This window comes from Miniopterus schreibersii (genome assembly GCF_964146895.1).
Source record: "Miniopterus schreibersii genome assembly, chromosome: 8".
Classification (NCBI taxonomy): Eukaryota; Metazoa; Chordata; class Mammalia; order Chiroptera; family Miniopteridae; genus Miniopterus; species Miniopterus schreibersii.
This window is the reverse complement of record NC_138109.1, coordinates 24,754,434-24,771,200: the sequence shown is the minus strand read 5'-3', so window position 1 is coordinate 24,771,200 and position 16,767 is coordinate 24,754,434. Positions and strand designations below refer to the sequence as shown.

At 44.3% G+C, this 16,767-nt stretch overlaps 1 protein-coding gene across 12 annotated transcripts; it reads right to left on the bottom strand.

Moving 5' to 3' along the window:
* Window positions 1–1,285: 1,285 nt before the first annotated feature.
* PPIH (peptidylprolyl isomerase H) lies at window positions 1,286–16,302 on the bottom strand. 12 transcript variants are annotated; one of them, XR_013999249.1, is made up of 11 exons: window positions 15,725–15,831; window positions 15,304–15,368; window positions 14,971–14,994; window positions 14,658–14,702; window positions 14,028–14,070; window positions 13,491–13,583; window positions 10,122–10,209; window positions 9,604–9,644; window positions 8,726–8,815; window positions 1,716–1,864; window positions 1,286–1,483 (listed from the first exon to the last, which is right to left on the bottom strand). XR_013999249.1 is itself a non-coding variant. In XM_081143798.1 (11 exons), the coding sequence occupies exons 3-10, from the start codon at window positions 15,354–15,356 to the stop codon at window positions 8,747–8,749; spliced, it is 456 nt and encodes a 151-aa protein (XP_080999924.1). In that variant the 5' UTR covers window positions 15,357–15,368; window positions 15,574–15,737; window positions 16,013–16,302; the 3' UTR covers window positions 1,286–1,864; window positions 8,726–8,746. The 12 variants fall into 12 exon arrangements, 10 of the variants coding, with proteins under 10 accessions (XP_080999924.1, XP_080999917.1, XP_080999920.1 ...); XR_013999250.1 differs by having other exon boundaries at window positions 1,716–1,967; window positions 15,574–15,809; XM_081143798.1 differs by adding an exon at window positions 16,013–16,302 and having other exon boundaries at window positions 1,286–1,864; window positions 15,574–15,737.
* Window positions 16,303–16,767: the final 465 nt, after the last annotated feature.

Here is a 16,767-nt window from a genome sequence, read left to right as displayed (position 1 = left end):
CCACTCCTGTAGCATCTTCTACATACCATTATCATTCACACAATCAACGTTTATTGAACACTAACTAGGTATTCGATGTTTATCTCTTCTAGGTGCTGGGGACACAGCAGTAAACAAAACAAAACAACTGACCAAATTTCCTGCCCTAAAAAGGGCTCACATTCTAATACTCACCACGCTGTACCGAAACTGTGCCTATCTCCTGTCACAAGCATGGGCCACATCTTACTTATTTTTGCAGCTCCAGTGCCTGGGACAGAGACTGGCATAGAATATAGGTGCCAAGTATAACTGAATTCAACTGAATGGACCATTACAAGAATCTCAGCTCAGGATCCCAGCTGGTGGTCCTCCTTCCTATCTTTAGTATCCATCCTGCATAGTCACTTGATCACAGTTCTTTCTTCACAGTGTCCCCTGAACCCTGTTTACTTGGCTATAGAGTTGCAAATACCTATACTCTAGGTCCCTTGTGTATTTCACCACCTCCCTTGTCCAGCCAATACATTGAAATGGCACTTTTAACCAGGTTCTACTGTCACAGAGTTCAGCTCTCTGCTATCTCTGCTACTGCAATTGTCTGCTGCCAGCGGTTCTGAGTCATCCTATCCATGAGCCAGGAGAAAGTAGAAATGGGAGAACATAGGCATGGCCTCATGAAAGGAACACCAGGGAACTCCTTACCTCTTGAACATTACACTGAGTGGAAACTTTTCCTATTGGGTTGTTTCCTTTCAAAACTAACATTTGAAAAGCACGTTACTATTTACAAGTTACCTTCATATCCATTCTATTTGACCCTTTCAATGGTGCTACGAAGTAGACAGGTATTATTATCCCCATTTTACAGATGAGGAGACTGAAAGGGGCAGTGAACTTCTCAAGACCTCAACTGTTTTTAAAAAATGACCCAAGGTTCAAACCAAGGTTTTTGACTAAATTATTCCCACTTGATCATGATCAAGATACATTTTACCCAAAGGTATTCCATCTAAAAATATCCCAAGTTAGTGACCCTCTTCCCACAGACTTCAGAACCAAAATGAACCTACTACTGGGAACATCCTTGGAATACATAGCCCTGGGGCTTTGTCTTCTTTGATCATTCAGCTTGAACCAAAGAGGGGGCTGCCACAACTGCTAATAAATTTGAGGCATCAACTATACATAGCAAGGTTTTGGCTCTGGTCCACACTGGCCTTGCAGCTAGCAGAGCCAGTCCTCCTAGCTGAAGCTAAGGTGTGAGGAGATGGGGCTATCATTACAACACATACTAAAACAAAAAACCAAAAAACCCCAAAAAACTTTATTTACAGTTGAAAAGCACAAAATATCCTGAGTTCTGAATTGTGATACTTCCAAGGTCTCTTGATCAAATAGGGTGACAGCAGGCCAGGAAGCAAACATGGGCCAATCCAGATTATCCTATTCAAGAGCATCCCCCAGAGCAAGGGCAGGCTTACGACGACAGAGATGTGGAGGTCTGTAAGGGATGGAGGAGATAAGCCACTCAAGAGGACTGGAAGGGGACTTTCCGCAAGACAACATTCCCACCTATCCTTTATGCTCCTCTTCCCAAAAGAGCAAAACAGGTCTGATTCTTGCCACAGGCCAGACTTTTGGTTCTCCAAAGCAAAGCTGGATAGTATATCACACAAGAACCAAGAAGAAAAGAAACTAACACATACCGTCAAGCATATTATCTCATTATTTACCCTTCACAACTCTGTGCAGTATACATTGTACAATTAAGCAAAGGAGAAAACTGGGTCCCAAGGGGTTCAATGGCTTGACTGTGATGGGGCTCCCTGATGTGCTGGCTCCAAAGCATGTGTCTTCCACCAGAATCTGGCCCTCTGTGGAGCTGTAGAACAAAGAGCGATCCTCCTCACTTGCAGGTTTTGGTCCCAGGGTTATACAGAAAGGAAACTCCACACCCTCTGTTTATGACTGCGGAGTTAGCTGTACTGAAAGAACAGGGTGAGTACACTCAGACACTACTGTTCCCCTCCCCCCAAACGTGGTAACTCCCCCCCACCCCCCACCAGGACAGAGACTCCTGGTGTCATACTGAAGGCTCAAAGAGGAGTTTAACTCTGGGCCCTAACACAGAAGTACAAAAATGTATAAATGCACTTATAAGTTGCATGGTGCTCCAGGACCTAAGCTCCACCATAGACCAGGCACTGTGTTAGTCAGCATGGTCCCTGCTTCAAGGACTTCTCAGTTTAGAGAAAACCAGACAAAACACATTTGTGCTAAATGTTGTAATAGAGAGATGAACCAAGTACTAGGCCAGGGAGGAGGAGATGGAGGGACCAGGGACTGATTCAAACTGATGTTGGACACATGCTCCTGGGAGGGGCTGGGAGGAACTAGGATTAGTTAAAACTACATATATACAGTATGTGTTTGTTATAAGATACATGAATAATAAAGGAAATTTATGCATATACAGGACAATATAAACTGAAAAGAAAGTCTCTTTGCTATCTCTACAGAGGTAACCATTATTAATAGTTGGCTATATATCACTACAGAAATTTCTGAAATAGTTATTCAAAATAAATAGTATTGTGGCTTATATAATGTACTATACCTTGATGTTGTCACATAATTTACCTTAGAAATCTTGCCAACACATTCAGATTTACCTCTTTCTTTTTAAGGCTATATAGTATTCTATTGACAGATGTACCTCAATGCGTGCAAGACCTGGTTCCGACATAGGGAGCTTTGCCTTTGTGCAGTCATGCACCACGTAACATTTCAGCCAACAATGGACCACATGTACAATGGTGGTTCCCCAAGATTATAACAGAGCTGAAAAACTCCTATCACCTAGTGATGTTGTAGGCACTGTAATGTCTAGTGCAAAGCATTACTCACATAATTATGATGATGCTGGTGTAAACAAACCTACTGCACTACCCATCATAACAAAGTACAGCACATAAAATGATATACAATAAAAATGACAATCCATGACTGGTTTATGTATTTACTATACTTTTAACCGTTAGAGCGTACTCTTTCTACTTAGGAAAGTTTGCTGTAAAAGTGTGCTGTGGTTCACCAGCAGCATCTCATGCTCACAACATCTCCAGATTGCATCATTTTCTCTTGTGCTTGATTTAGTCTCGTGCTGTTTTAGAGATTTAGTGTAGCCTAAGTGTTCAATGTTTATAAAGTCTACAGCAGTGCACAGTAATGTCCTAGGCCTTCACATGCCTCATCACTCACTTCCAGTGCAAGTGGTAAGTGCCCCATACAGGTGTGCCATTTTTATTTAATTTATTTATTTTAAAACATATCTTTATTGATTTCAGAGAGAGGAAAGGAAGGGAGAGAGAGAGAGAAAGAAACATCAATGATGAGTCATTGATCGACTGCCTAGCCTGCAACCCGGGCATGTGCTCCAACCAGGAATCGAACCCCCATCTCCTGGATCCTAGGTCGATGCTCAACCGCTGAGCCATGCCCGGCTGGGCCAGGTGTGCCATTTTTAATCTTTTATACCATATTTTTACTGTACCTTTTCTATGCTTAGATATGTTTGGTGTACAACTACTTATCGCTGTGTGACAATTGCCTACAGTACTCAGTACAGTAACATGCTGTACAGGTTTGTACAATAGGCTATACTATACAGCCGAGGTGTGTAGTAGGCTAGACCATCTAGGTTTGTGTAAGCGCACTGTGATGTTCGCACAACAAAACTGCCTAATGACACATTTCTTAGAATGTATCCTTGTTGTTAAGTGGCATGTGACTGTACTGAATTGCACTGGAATGGAGCCTGACATTCTCCTCCTCCTTCCCTTTTTAGCTGGCAGGGCTTCTGACTTTCAGGGCAGGGAACAAACAGTGTCACACACCCAACAGGAATGTAAATATTTGCTGCCAAATCTCTACTGCTCCCAAGACCCGTATTTTCATGTGGAGACTCCCTTCTCTTGCTTGGGCTACTGCAGTGGATACCTCACTGGCCTCCACCCCATCCTCCACATTGCTGCCAATCAACTTCTAAGAAAATTCAATCAGTGTTCTCTTGCTCAAAATCCTTCAGTGCTCCCAGTGGCTTGATTCTTTGTGAAGGGTCAGGCCCCCTTTTGAGAATTTCAGGAGCACCCCAGGGAGGAGAAAAATGTATGTACTGCCTGAAGCCAGCCCTCACTCTCAGGATAACACAGGAACTCTTCAGCCTACACTGGTTCTCACAACTGGCCCTGGCCTCCACCAGCCTCACCTCTTACAGTTTGCTTTTCCTACCTTCCTGCTTTGGCTGTACTGAATTATTTGAAGTCTCCCATACACTTCCTGCTGTTTCCCACTTCTGTGCTTTGTTTATGCTGTTCCCTCTGCCTGGATTGCCCTCCTCAATTTCAGCCACCTGACAAGTTCTTATTCTTTCATGTACTCAGCTGAAGCATCATCTCTTCTGCAGTTTTCCAAACCATTCCAGGCAGACACAGGTATTTACACTTTCCTTACTTTCCTAAACCCTCCAGTCCAGTGCTTTATTGTACTGTAACTGTCAGTTTCCCAAGACACTGTGAGTTCCTTGAAGGCAGGAACTAGGCTTTTCAAATTTGTAGCCTCATATGCAGCATGGGACCTAGTTTTGAAATTTATTTTTCAATTATAGTTGACAAACAATATTATATTAGTTTCCAGTGTACAGCATAGTGGTTAGACATTTATATACTTTAGGAAGTGATCACCCAGCATGGGACGTATTTTAATTAATTAGTGCTGAGTTCTGAAGGACCAGCCCATGTGCCACCAACATGTCTTTCATAACCTTTCTCTGCAGGCATGTATCATATCTACAGGTACTCACAGAATGGAGGATAGTGCTTCCTGAATCTCAGTCATTCCAAATGGCTCCTTCACAACTATCAGCATATCTACCATCCACAGGCACAATTAATTTTAACCTAATCACTATTTGAACTTCAATAATGCCTCATTATAAACTGTAATAATTGTAAAATTATGTGTTGTGCTAATTATATATTTTTTCCTCAGATGCAAATGTTAAAATAAAAGATATTCATTCCAGGGCTACCTGTTCAGAACCCCTCTCACTGTGGTAGGAGCTTCTGTCACTCTTTCAATAAACTTTTGCTTTCACTTAAAAAATTAAAATTAAAAAAAGATTCATTCCAGTACCACTAAAAGCAGCATCACCCACATTCCTCAGATGTACACCAGGGATGCTTGTTACAAACATAGAATCCTGGGTGCCACCTTTAACTCAATTAAACTCTCCAGGGGAGGGATCTGGGAATTAGGTTTCTCAAATGCCCCCAAGTGATTCTTCTCTTTAGGGAAATTTGTGAAACAATGAACTAAAGAAAGTTCTCTACTGCTTGCCACAAATACCAGGTTTGGGGATGACAGGTAGGTGAGCAGCAATTCAGACTAGCAGGGCTGCCAGAGCCACCAACCACTCCCTTTTCCAAGAGACTGTTAGGCTTTCAAAACAGAGGTTCCACCAACCCACATGTGATTACAAGTAGCAAAGAACACAGTTCAGACTATGGCAGGAGAATCCTGAGGGCCAAGATTCATCCATGTATCCATGACCAAATTTATCATAAAAAGTTTTCATAGGACCCCAAGATAAAAACCAAGGTTTCTACATCCAGAGCTGTACAGAAAGCTTCATTTTGGCTAAAACCAAAGTCAGGATCTAAGGCAAAACACAAAAGAGTTCTAAAAGAAAGTGCTTCAGCTCAGTTGGTTAGTGTCGTCCCAATACACCAAGGTTGGGGCTTTGATCCCTGGTCAGGGCACATACAAGAATCAACCAATAAATGGACAAGTGGAACAACAAATCATGTTTTTCTCTCTCTCCCTCTCTCTAAAAATCAATTTAAAAAAATCTTTAAAAAAAATAAATAAAATTAAAGTCGGTCCCTCAGTCACATCAGCCACATTTCAAGTGCTCAATTGTCACATGCAGCCGGAAGCTTCCATAACAGCACAGATATAAAACATTCCCCCATCGCAGAAAGGAATGCCCACTGGACAATTCCAGTCTAGAGGGCTCTGGAACGGCGAATGGCCCCCATGGAATCTCTTCTGCTTGGGTTGCGGGATGGGAAGAGGGGCTCTCACAGGGGCAAAAGTTTACATGATCTTTGCTAACAGTGCGTGAGGAAGGAAGGGTTGATGATCGCCACCCTCAGCAATCAAACCCTCAAGGATTTCTAGTAACTTTCTGTAAGAGACTCAGAAAAATAGAGAAAAGAGGTCCCAAACATAATTTCTAAACTTTATTCTTTTTATCTTCTGCTCTCTGGTAGGGCTCAGCGGGTCAATCTTTAGAAGGAAAAGGATGGGAAATGGAGGGAACGGCCAGCAGCTACTTAAGAGGGAATACAGGTTGAGCCCTAGGGGCCCCCAGTCCTGGCAGAAAGGAAAGCTCAGGTGTCAACTGGGTGTGAGAGGGGACCATCTGGCTGGAAGAGTGAGAGGTCCTTGTGCAGCTTCCAGCACACACTTGTGCATTCTTGCCTCAGCATTTGCTCACACCAGTTCCCTGCCTAAAATGCCTGACATTCTCTCTCTCTCTTAACTCATGTAACCAAATTTTACTGAATGCCTATAAGTGCCAGATGCTGTGAACACAAAGTCAGTCACAGATAGAGATATAAACAGTCATTAAAGTGGTCTAGAATTTGACTAGATCTCTACTTGGGGAAAAAGGCAGAATTCAGAAAAATAAATTCTAGATAATTCTGCAAGTATACAAATAAAACTAAAGGAATATTAGAAAAAATACAGAAGACATTAGGATCTGAGGTCATAAGGAACTTCTTAAACAACATAAAACACAAATGCCATAAGTGAAAGACTGAAATTTTGACCTCATCAAAATTTAGAACTTCTGTTTAAGAAAGAATATAACCAAAGTTAAAATAAGCAACACACTGCCAATTTTTTCTTAAATATATTCTGGAGAAAATAGTCACAATATATAAAGAACTAAGACTCAGAATGTATAACTATTCAAGTCATTAAGAAAAAGGAAAAATAAACTGTATGCTACAAACATCTTACAGAATATTGTCTGTTTTTTTGTTTTGTTTCTTTTTAATGAGGTAGTTTTACTTAAATGAGGAGGAAGTCTTCAAGACATAATGCCAGCCCAGCTGGGCGTGGCTCAGTGGTTAAAGTGTCGACCTAGGATCCAGGAGATCAGGGTTCGATTCCCGGTCAGGGCACATGCCCGGGTTGCTGGCTGCAGCCGATCAATGACTCTCTCATCACTGATGTTTCTGTCTCTCTCTCTCCCTCTCCCTTCCTCTCTCTGAAATCAATAAAGATATATTTAAAAAGACATAATGCCAAATGGAGAACAATGATGAGCAATATGGTAGGGTACCATTTAGGAAAAACAAAACCTCCCAAAATTAGGTAGGCAAAGAGAAGTTCCCGATGGATACATAGCAAACTGATAAAGAAGTTACCTCTGGAGAGAGGAGTGAGACTGGGGCTGGTATGGTGCCAAGGGGGGGGGCACTTTAACTGTTTTGTGTGAAAAATTTTACACGATTATATAATGTTACTTAATAATCGACCAAATGAGATATGTGGACCTTGATTGAATGACTTTTCCTGGAACTATAAAAGTTACTTTGTAAATAACTGGGGAAGTTTGAACATGTATATTAGATGTTATATTATTGTGGTTATGTGGGATGTTCTTGTTTTCAGCTTGCTGAAGCATTTATGGGTAAAGTGTCAAGGAATCTTCAACTTTCAAATGGGAAGGAAAGAAAGGAAGGAAAGAAGAAAGACAGGAAGAAAAGCAGGAGAGAGGAAGAGAGGAAATGGGAATGTGAGGGGAGGGAAGAGAGAAAGAAAAGAACAAATGTCAAAGCAAAATGATAATATTAGTATGTTAACCATTGGTGAATCTAAGTGAAAGGTATATGGGTGTTGAATGTACTATTCTTCCAACTTTGCTGCAGGTCTGAAAATGAGAGAGAGAAAGAGAGGGAGGGAGAGAGAGAGTCACCACCATTCTAGCTGGAAGGAATCAATTTCTCCCTTGAATTCTTATGACACTTAGCAATGTCATGCATATTATTAGTGATCGCTCTCTCCAAATGTGTCTTATTCCCTACAAGCTCCTCAAAGGTAGAGGCATCTTTCAATTCTTTGTCCTGCTCTGCATGCCTAGCATGATGCCCAGCACGGAGGAGGCAGTGGAAAGAATGGGGTTGAGAAATGTGTCACGTTCACCAATGCGCTGGAAAATACAAAGTCAGGACTTGGAACTGCCCAATCAGTTCTGATGAGAAACATGACAGGTCTACCTCCTGGCTGCTCAGACTGACCCAGCAGGGAGTCACCCAGAGCTGGTGCCAGGTCTTTTTAGAAGGACTACTGAATGGGAGTACAGTCTGAGAATGTTGTCAGAAACTGCCTGATGGATTTCAGGTTAATACTTTGTAAACTACAAAGTGGTAGAAAAGTAAAGTGCCCAAATAACCCCTTCTCCTTTGTTCCTTACAATGACCCTAGGAGAGAAGTATTATCTCCATTTGACAGATGAGGAAATAGGCTCAGAAAAAGGAAGTGACTTCTGCTAGGTCACCAAGAGAGGAAATGGGCTCATTCCCATGTCTTCAAGTCTAAGGTTCTTTCTGCTAGACCATGCTGCCTTTTCTGGGGTGACTCCTAACCAGGAAGAGAAAGACACACTTACCTGATTCCAACTTGCTCTGGACTACATCTCCCCACACTGTGAGATCACCACAGGAAGTTTGGGCTTATTGTTGGGGCCTGTGGGAACATTCTAAGACAGAAAGCACAGTGAAGGTTCAGACACTCACCAAACATTTACTGATGTCTGCCAGCCCGTGCTAAGGACTGAGGGCTCAGAGACTGATATAACAACAGTCCATGCCCTAGCAGATAGGTAAAGCATATAATACAGATAAAAAATAAAATGTACATTTAAAATATATCACATCTATGATATATAACAATGTAATAAGTTATAAGAAAGTGTACACAGGGCAGAGGAAACAACTACACGTTGCTTAAAGAGGTTAGGGAAGGATTCACAAAACGGGATTATTTGAGCTGGACCAAGAAGGCTGAATGGGAAGGAGGAAAAGAAAGGAGAAGAGCATTCCAGGTCGAGGAAGCGGCATGAGCAAAGGCTCAGGGGCAAGAAGGAACAAGAGGCAGGGATGTGTATGGCACATTGAGAGAAAAGCTAGTAGCCTGATGTGACTGAAACATGGAGGTGGCGGTGGCAGAAGGGGCAGTGGAGAGGTAGGCAGGGACCAGATCAGGAAGGATTTTGAATGTAGTGCTGAGTAGGATTTTATCAAGTAGGTGAAGTGGCCATCACAGGCCAAAGCTCAGTGTGCACTACAGAGGCTAATTATAGGCCAAAACCACTTGGGAGGCATGTGGTCTCTCCTCCTCTCCCTTGAGGAAGTCCATGTAGTAGAGGCAATGCTTGAAGACTGGGCCTAACAAACTGAAGCCCACCCAAGATTCTCTAGCTCTCAACACTAGTCAGTAGTACCAGCCCAGAATGGCTGTGAAAGAGGAGATCAAAACTGGACTCACCTCGATCTTTCTCATCACTAGAAGTCCATCAATAATTTTTCCTGTAGGAAGAATATGAACTAGACTTTACTATTCTCATTTGCATAGCATTTTCCAGCTCCCAATGCCCATCCTCATACCTTATCTCATTTGATCCTCATGCCAATTTCAGGAAATTGAGATTCAATGGAGGTGAAGGTCACAAATAGTAAGTAGCAGAATTAGGGCTCAAACCTAGATCTGAGTGACTGCAAAGCCCCACTGCACCCCGCTGCCTGTGTGGTATTTCTTAAAGGCTACCATCCTGGTTTCCCCCCCCAGACATACGTATCAGTGAAGTGGTTATACACTTTATCAGATGGCCTCTTTGTCCTTCCACACACCCTCCTCACCTCCCACCACTTCCTCCTCCTTCCGTACTACCCCACAGAGCAGTTAAACTAGTGCAGCCCTCTTGGTATGAGTGCCAGGACTGGCTCTTCCGGAAGTCCCACTTTGGGTGAATGGGCCCAGGACCATAGGACAGGAGTAGGACTCACCAAACACTACGTGCTTCCCATCCAGCCAGTCACACTTAGAGCAGGTGATGAAGAACTGGCAGCCATTTGTACTGGGACCACTGTTTGCCTGATGGAAAAAAAAAAAACTTGCAGTGAGTTTTCCTGGTCATGCTAGCTGAAGGGCAAGATTTCCCAAAGAGCCTGTGGCCCTGATTCCTCCATGCTTTCTTTTAGCAAAACTGACTGAGCATTTATGAGCCAGGACCTGAGCTAGGATACAGAGATGAACAGGACACACAATCTCTGCCCTCAAGGATCTGTGAATAAATGTACATTTCTCCTACAGTGTGAATTTTTATAATGGGAACAATTGTTTATGGGACCAGATTTGCTGTATGTAGTCCAATACTAGTTATAACTGAATTACAGTTACAGATTAGCTACCAGGTGAGGACAGGTCTGTTGCGTATGCCATAAGCTGTTTTGTGTGAATGGTTTTGTACTATAACAATGGTAATTAAAAAATTTAAGAAGGTGCAGTAAGTTGCTAGTGCTATGCTAGAAAAAAAGGCTGTATTCAATCAAAGATGCTTGCTTTTTACCAGTACACCTCAAATCCTTTATTATTGAATTTTGCAAAAAAAGTATTTTTAAAAATTGATAATCTGAAACTCTCTAGCCATATGCCTTCCATTTTCCTCTCTTAAAATTGTTTTTACATCATTATATTTAATAACACATTATAAAAGGACAGGCTATAATTACAATGCAGAGTGATACTTTGCAAAGAGACATCTGACTTTCATATGAAGTGTACTTTTGTCTATTATACATTGATCCCCCTAAACTGCCTTTAATGTGCTCAATTCAGACTTTTGTATATCAGCAAACCCAAGTGAAATTTCAGCAGCATTGTCTTACAACAATGTCTGTGTAACTATGATTATGGCATACTTCCCTTATTTGGGATAAAATGAATAGAAAATGGAAAACTGAAAGTACTAGTACTATTAAAAGCACAGGTCTCATAAAACTATTACTGCGCAAAACTGGATATTATTAGATTGATAACTAGCCTTAATCAGATATCAGATTTAAATTGGTTGATTCTGTGTTCAACTGTGAAGGAATCAAAATGTTTATGAAATACTAAAAATATATTAAAGACACTGTCTAAGGGTAAGGGATTTCATATTATACTTCAGAAATTCCCCTGTAAGGTGAGGCTATTTTTGTTTTTTTGTACATGTATTCAGGAACATCTCATACCTAAAAGTGAGGCACTGTCTGGGACAAGGATAGGCATCCCAAGGGGTCCCAATTCATTCATTCTATCATCTATCTATCTATTTTGCTGCTCTATATCTAAACATTTATTAGCAAGCAGGCAGGAAAACAGTCATACATGTTTTTATAGCTCAGGGTTACACTCTCTGCCCTTAGCCACTTTTTTATTCATTCTTCAAGGCAGTATAACTTACTGGTTTAGAGAATCAACTCTGGAGCTCTGGAGCCAGATGACCTAGCTTGAATCCCAGCTATACCACTGACTGTGTGACCTTAGTTTAGTCACATAACCTTTCTGTGAAAGTTTCCTCATTTGAAGCTATCTTAAAAGACGTTGAGAAGATTAAAATAAATTAATGCAAATAAGATGCTTGTTGAATGAGTGCTCAATAAACGTTAGCCATTATTCTGATTATCTTCCACTCATTCATCAGTATCTGCTCAACACCTTTCTATATCAGGTATAAGGTTTAGAGATCAATGAGACCCAGTCCCTGCCCTTGAGGAACTCATGATTTAGTGGAGACTAGAGGTAAAAACAATTATGCTACAAGATATGCGGTATAAGCCTGAACGGTGCAGAGACCAAGGCTTCCTTCCATTTTCCCGACTCCTCCATAGATGCTAACATAGCGGCATGAACTTTGAGGGGTTCTAATACTGGTGAAGATCCAAGCCAACCTAAGTCACATCTCCATCCTTTACCTGCACTTGCCCAGTCTGGCTTTCCTAAAAGGGGGCTTATACACTGTTTGCTGGACTAGTCTCACTCAATTATTATGGCAGCCTCCTAACTGGCTTCTCTTCCCCAGCCTATCCATTCCCACCTGCCACTCACACTGCATCTAGTGTTTTTGTTCTAATACACAAACTTGATCAACTCTCCTCAAAAAAGTGTATGGCTTTCCATAACCTATGAAAGAAAGTCCACACACCTCATCCTTATTCTGCCATTTAAAGCCTGACAGAAGCCAGACAACCTGCCTCTGCAGTGGTCTCTACTGGCCACTCCGTCTGCCAATTGCATCCTATGTTCTCAGCGCCTTCCTCACGTCCCGTCCCTTGACTATGTCTCGCACCATCTGGTACAGAACTCTTCCAAGAACTCAAATGTCCTCTCCTTTGTGAAGCATCCTTGCCCAACCCCAGGAGCAATTATTCTCATTCCTCGGAGCCCTCACAGAATTTTTACATGTAATAGGTGCCCTTACCTTAACATATTGACGGCATTGATTACACTAGACTAGACTTACTATTTTGCATGTGCATGAATTCCCCAATAGATGTTAAGTGACGCAGGGATCAGGTCTTATGCCTTACCATGAAGCCCGAAACAGAGTGAGTATCGACAAATCTTTACTTGATAAATGCCTGAGAAGATGAGTGGTAGAGTGGGCAAGCAGGACAGAGAATGTGAATGTAAATATTAGGTCTGGGGGAGTGGGAGTGAGAGTTGGGGCACTGATAGAGGGAAATGGGAGATGAGCAGGAGGGAGGGAGAAGGTGGGAGAGTGAGAAAGAAGCACGGTGGGAGGGGAAAGAGAAAAGGAGGAGTGAGGAGTGAATAAGGGGAAGTGACGGAGAATGAGCAGGAAGGCAAGTGAGCAGCCGAAGGATAGATGAGGGGTTTTAAGTGAGGTGGGCAGGGGGACTGTGAAAGAGGAGTGAAGTGTGAGAGGGTGATGTAAGTGGGGAGGGCGTGCGAGGATAAGGGAGTAGGAGTGGTGAGCAAGAAGTGGTAAGTGAACAAAAGGGGGTGACCAGCAGTGTGAATGAATGGGTGCTGAGAAAGTCCTGAAGAGCCAAGCAATGAGCAAGTGAACACTGGATCTTGACAGCACAACTGGATGCATTCTGAGGAGCAAGGTTAAATGCCCAGCCACATGTCTTGGCTCAAACAAAAGGAAGAAAACACATAGCAGAGTTCAGTTTTAGTTCTCTAGCCTAACAAAATCAAACCAGACTGAGCAAAAAGGTGGGTGTGACAGAGGTGAGTCCCGGGCTGAGCAAGAGAAGAAAAGCATTTGCTTTTATCCAAAGAGACAGCATTGAGCCTCAAGAGGGGCCCACAAACCAGCTGGCTATACATCTAACCCAAAACCTTGATTGGACCTCACTTACCATAGACAGCAGGCCTGGAGCTGAGTGTCTAAGTTTAAAATTTTCATCTGCAAATGGCCCCCGGTATATACTGGCAACTCCAGTACCATCTCCCTGAGTATAGAGAAGGGCAGTGTTAGCAACTTGCAAGTGTTGGGCCCCCCAGAGGCTGGAAAAAGACAGCTGCTGCACCTAGAGCCTAGCTTCCCTCCAGTCCACTCTTGTTGGTCACTTTGGGAACCACACCTCTTTGACCCTATCATGCAATCAAAGCAAGTCCCATGCAAGGCACCTGCAGCCCACATACTGGCCAGGTCTTCTCACAGACTGGGTAAAAGAGGTCACGACTGGGTCTCTAGAAAGACAGGTTAAGACCCAGGCAAAGTAGGGAACAGTACAGTAACATTCAAGGGCATTCCCATCCCCATCCCCTCCCCACATCAAGCCTGGCTATTGTTCTCAAGCCTTAAGCCTGGGTTCCTGCAGTAAAAATAGTAGCCACAGAAATAACCAAAAAAACAAGCTTGTAAGTCTTTGATGAGAAAGAACAGTACTTACGTTAACAAAATCTCCACCCTGAATCATGAAATCCTTTATGACCCTGAAACAGAGAACAAAGGATTCTGAGATAAGGCTCTGGTTTAGAAAAACATTGATTTAGTCATTGTAGTTTAAATTAATCCATCCTTAAGTTCATAAAAAAATTCCTTCTGAAGATCTAAGAATTAGATGAGAAGTTAAGAAGTAGCCTTTTGGCTCCATCCTGGTGGCTCAATGGCTGAGCATCAACCTATAATCCAGGAGACAGCGGTTTGATTCCAGTTTGATTCCTGATCAGGGCACATGCCCAGGTAGTGGGCTCAGCCTCCAGTGGGCCCTGTGCAGGAGGCAGCCCAGCCCATTAATGACTCTCTCTCATCACTGATGTTTCTATCTCTCTCTCTCTAAAATCAATAAAGACATATTTAAAAGAAAAAAGAAGTAGCCTTTTGGTGGAGTAAGAGTAATTGTGTACAAAGTAGAGAAATAACCAATTACATGACCTTTATGTAATAAAAATTTGTTTAAAGTAAAAAAAAAAAAAAAAAAGAGCTAAGAATTAACCTGCGGCTTTATTTTTGTCTAAAGAGACTAATCCCCCAAAGAAGTAATTCTAAAAGCCCCAGGACGGTGTGCCATGGCACTTACCTGTGGAAAGTGCTTCCTTTGTATCCTATAGGAACCCCATCTTTTCTATAACCGAAAAGAAAGAGATTTGGAATGACGACAGGTAACCATAGGCCTTTCCAGTTTACCACACATTCGAGCCAAAGGGACTCTCCTAGAGATGTCAGGACAAGAGAGATAAAGCAAATGAACTGAAGACAGACCCTTGGGGTACTACTTCCTATTACTGTTACCAGCAGTCATTCGAGGCCTATGTTGTTCCCCCATACCCACACTGCAGCCCAAAGACACCCCTTAGGAGTAAGCAGATAAGTCAACCACATCTGAGACTGACCTGAATTCTCCCGTGCAGAACTGCCTGAAAGGGAAAAGAGGACTCATTCACCATGACATCACAGCTGTGAGTGTCCCTAACCTCTGGAGGGGAGAGCACAGACACTGTCCCCAGCAAGCCCACCAACCGGCCAGCCAGACGTCCAGACCCCCAGGCATGTAGATTAACAACATAAATTGAAATGGGACAGTTCAAGCGAGGGCTGTTCAGGCAGAGCGCCACCCTGAGGACTCAGATCTCAAGGGCAGTGAGTGGACGGAGAGAGGCAGGCTGACGATTCCGTAGGATGAATGCTGGGTCGGTTTATCCGGCAGAGCTGGGGCATATCCTTACCTAAAGTTCTCAGCAGTCTTAGGCACAACGTCTGCAAAGAGCTCGATCTTCATTCGGCCAACTTCCTGCAACCGGCGAAAGCCAGTCAGAAGGCCCAGTCCAAGGCCTTGTAGGCCTCGCGGAGCAGGGACCGAGAGGGGCTGACCCCTCCCTCCCCCATGCACTCGATCTCTCCCACCTCCGCCTCCTTAGCCTACCCTTTCGTCCCGCTCAGACCTTCCACGCGCGGGGCGCTAGGATGGGCGCTAGGAGAGTCAAGACTCATCCTACCCTCGTCACCACGCCCCGCAGTTCGGTAGGTTCTGGTCCAAATTCACTTTCTGGCTTCCCGACCCCGCTGTCCCTGAGCAGGTGAGTTCTGCCTGCCTGGCCCGGTGCAGTTTCCTTTCCGCGAAGTGCTGGGTGGCCTCCTGGACCTCACCTGGCCGCCAATGCTGACATCAAAGAACACCACGGGGTTGACGGGGCTTGAATTTGCCACCGCCATGGCTCCGACCCGGAAGCAGAAGTCGGAGCACGGGCTTCCGGTGAACCTAATCCCAGCTCCGCGCGTTTGTGCTCCCGCGCAAGCGCGGGAAGAGCGGACAGACTGGGCCCCGCCCCCTGGGCCCCCGCCCCGCCCCGCCCCGCCCTCAGCGCGGAGGACTCGTCGGTTCCCGCGCGGGAACTGGGGGGTGCTGCGGCGGCCCGGGGGTCGCTCGGTTCTCACCGTGAGACGTCCGCTAGCTCTTGGTTCGCTTGACTCTCCGGGAGGCCGGGGTGTGGAACGGGGCGGGGCGAGGGGGGAAGCGGGTGCGGGTGGAGGAGGTAGGGAACGGGAGGAACGCCTGGGCCGCGTTTTGCCCAAAGTCAACAGGCATCGCTGTCCCAGGGCCACACCGAGTACAGATTGTCCTCGCTCCCGTTGGGGAGTTTGGAGGAGGCGGTCGCCAGCGCCCCCTCAGCCCTTGCTGCTGACAGGAGCCATCGCTCGCGCCCGTCGTGCCCGCCCACTGCCCTGTGCGCCCGGGGGCCGCGACTCTTCGTCCCCGGCGCGGGGCGGCCGGCGGCCAAGGGGTGCTCCGCACACGCGCAGCCCTGCCTTGAAGTCAGTGAACTAGAATTTTTGTCCCAGTTTTGCCACAAGCTCCCATTTTTGTCACTTCCAATTCATTCCCAGCAGAGTAGCTAGTTTTAAAAATAAGTCTGCTTGCCTGGCCGGACGTGGCTCAGCGGCTGAGCATGGCCCTAGGATTCAGGAGATCCCCCTTGGATTCGGGTCAGGGCACATGGGGTTGCGGCTGCAGCTGATCAATGACTCTCACCATTGATGTTTCTATCTCTTTCCCTTCCTCTCACTCTGAAATCAATAAAGACATATTTTTAAAAAAATAATAAGCCTGCTTGTAAATCACTCCTGGGTTCCTGTATTTAGAATAAAATCCAATTCCTTACATACGAAGGCCGACATTACATTATCTGGCT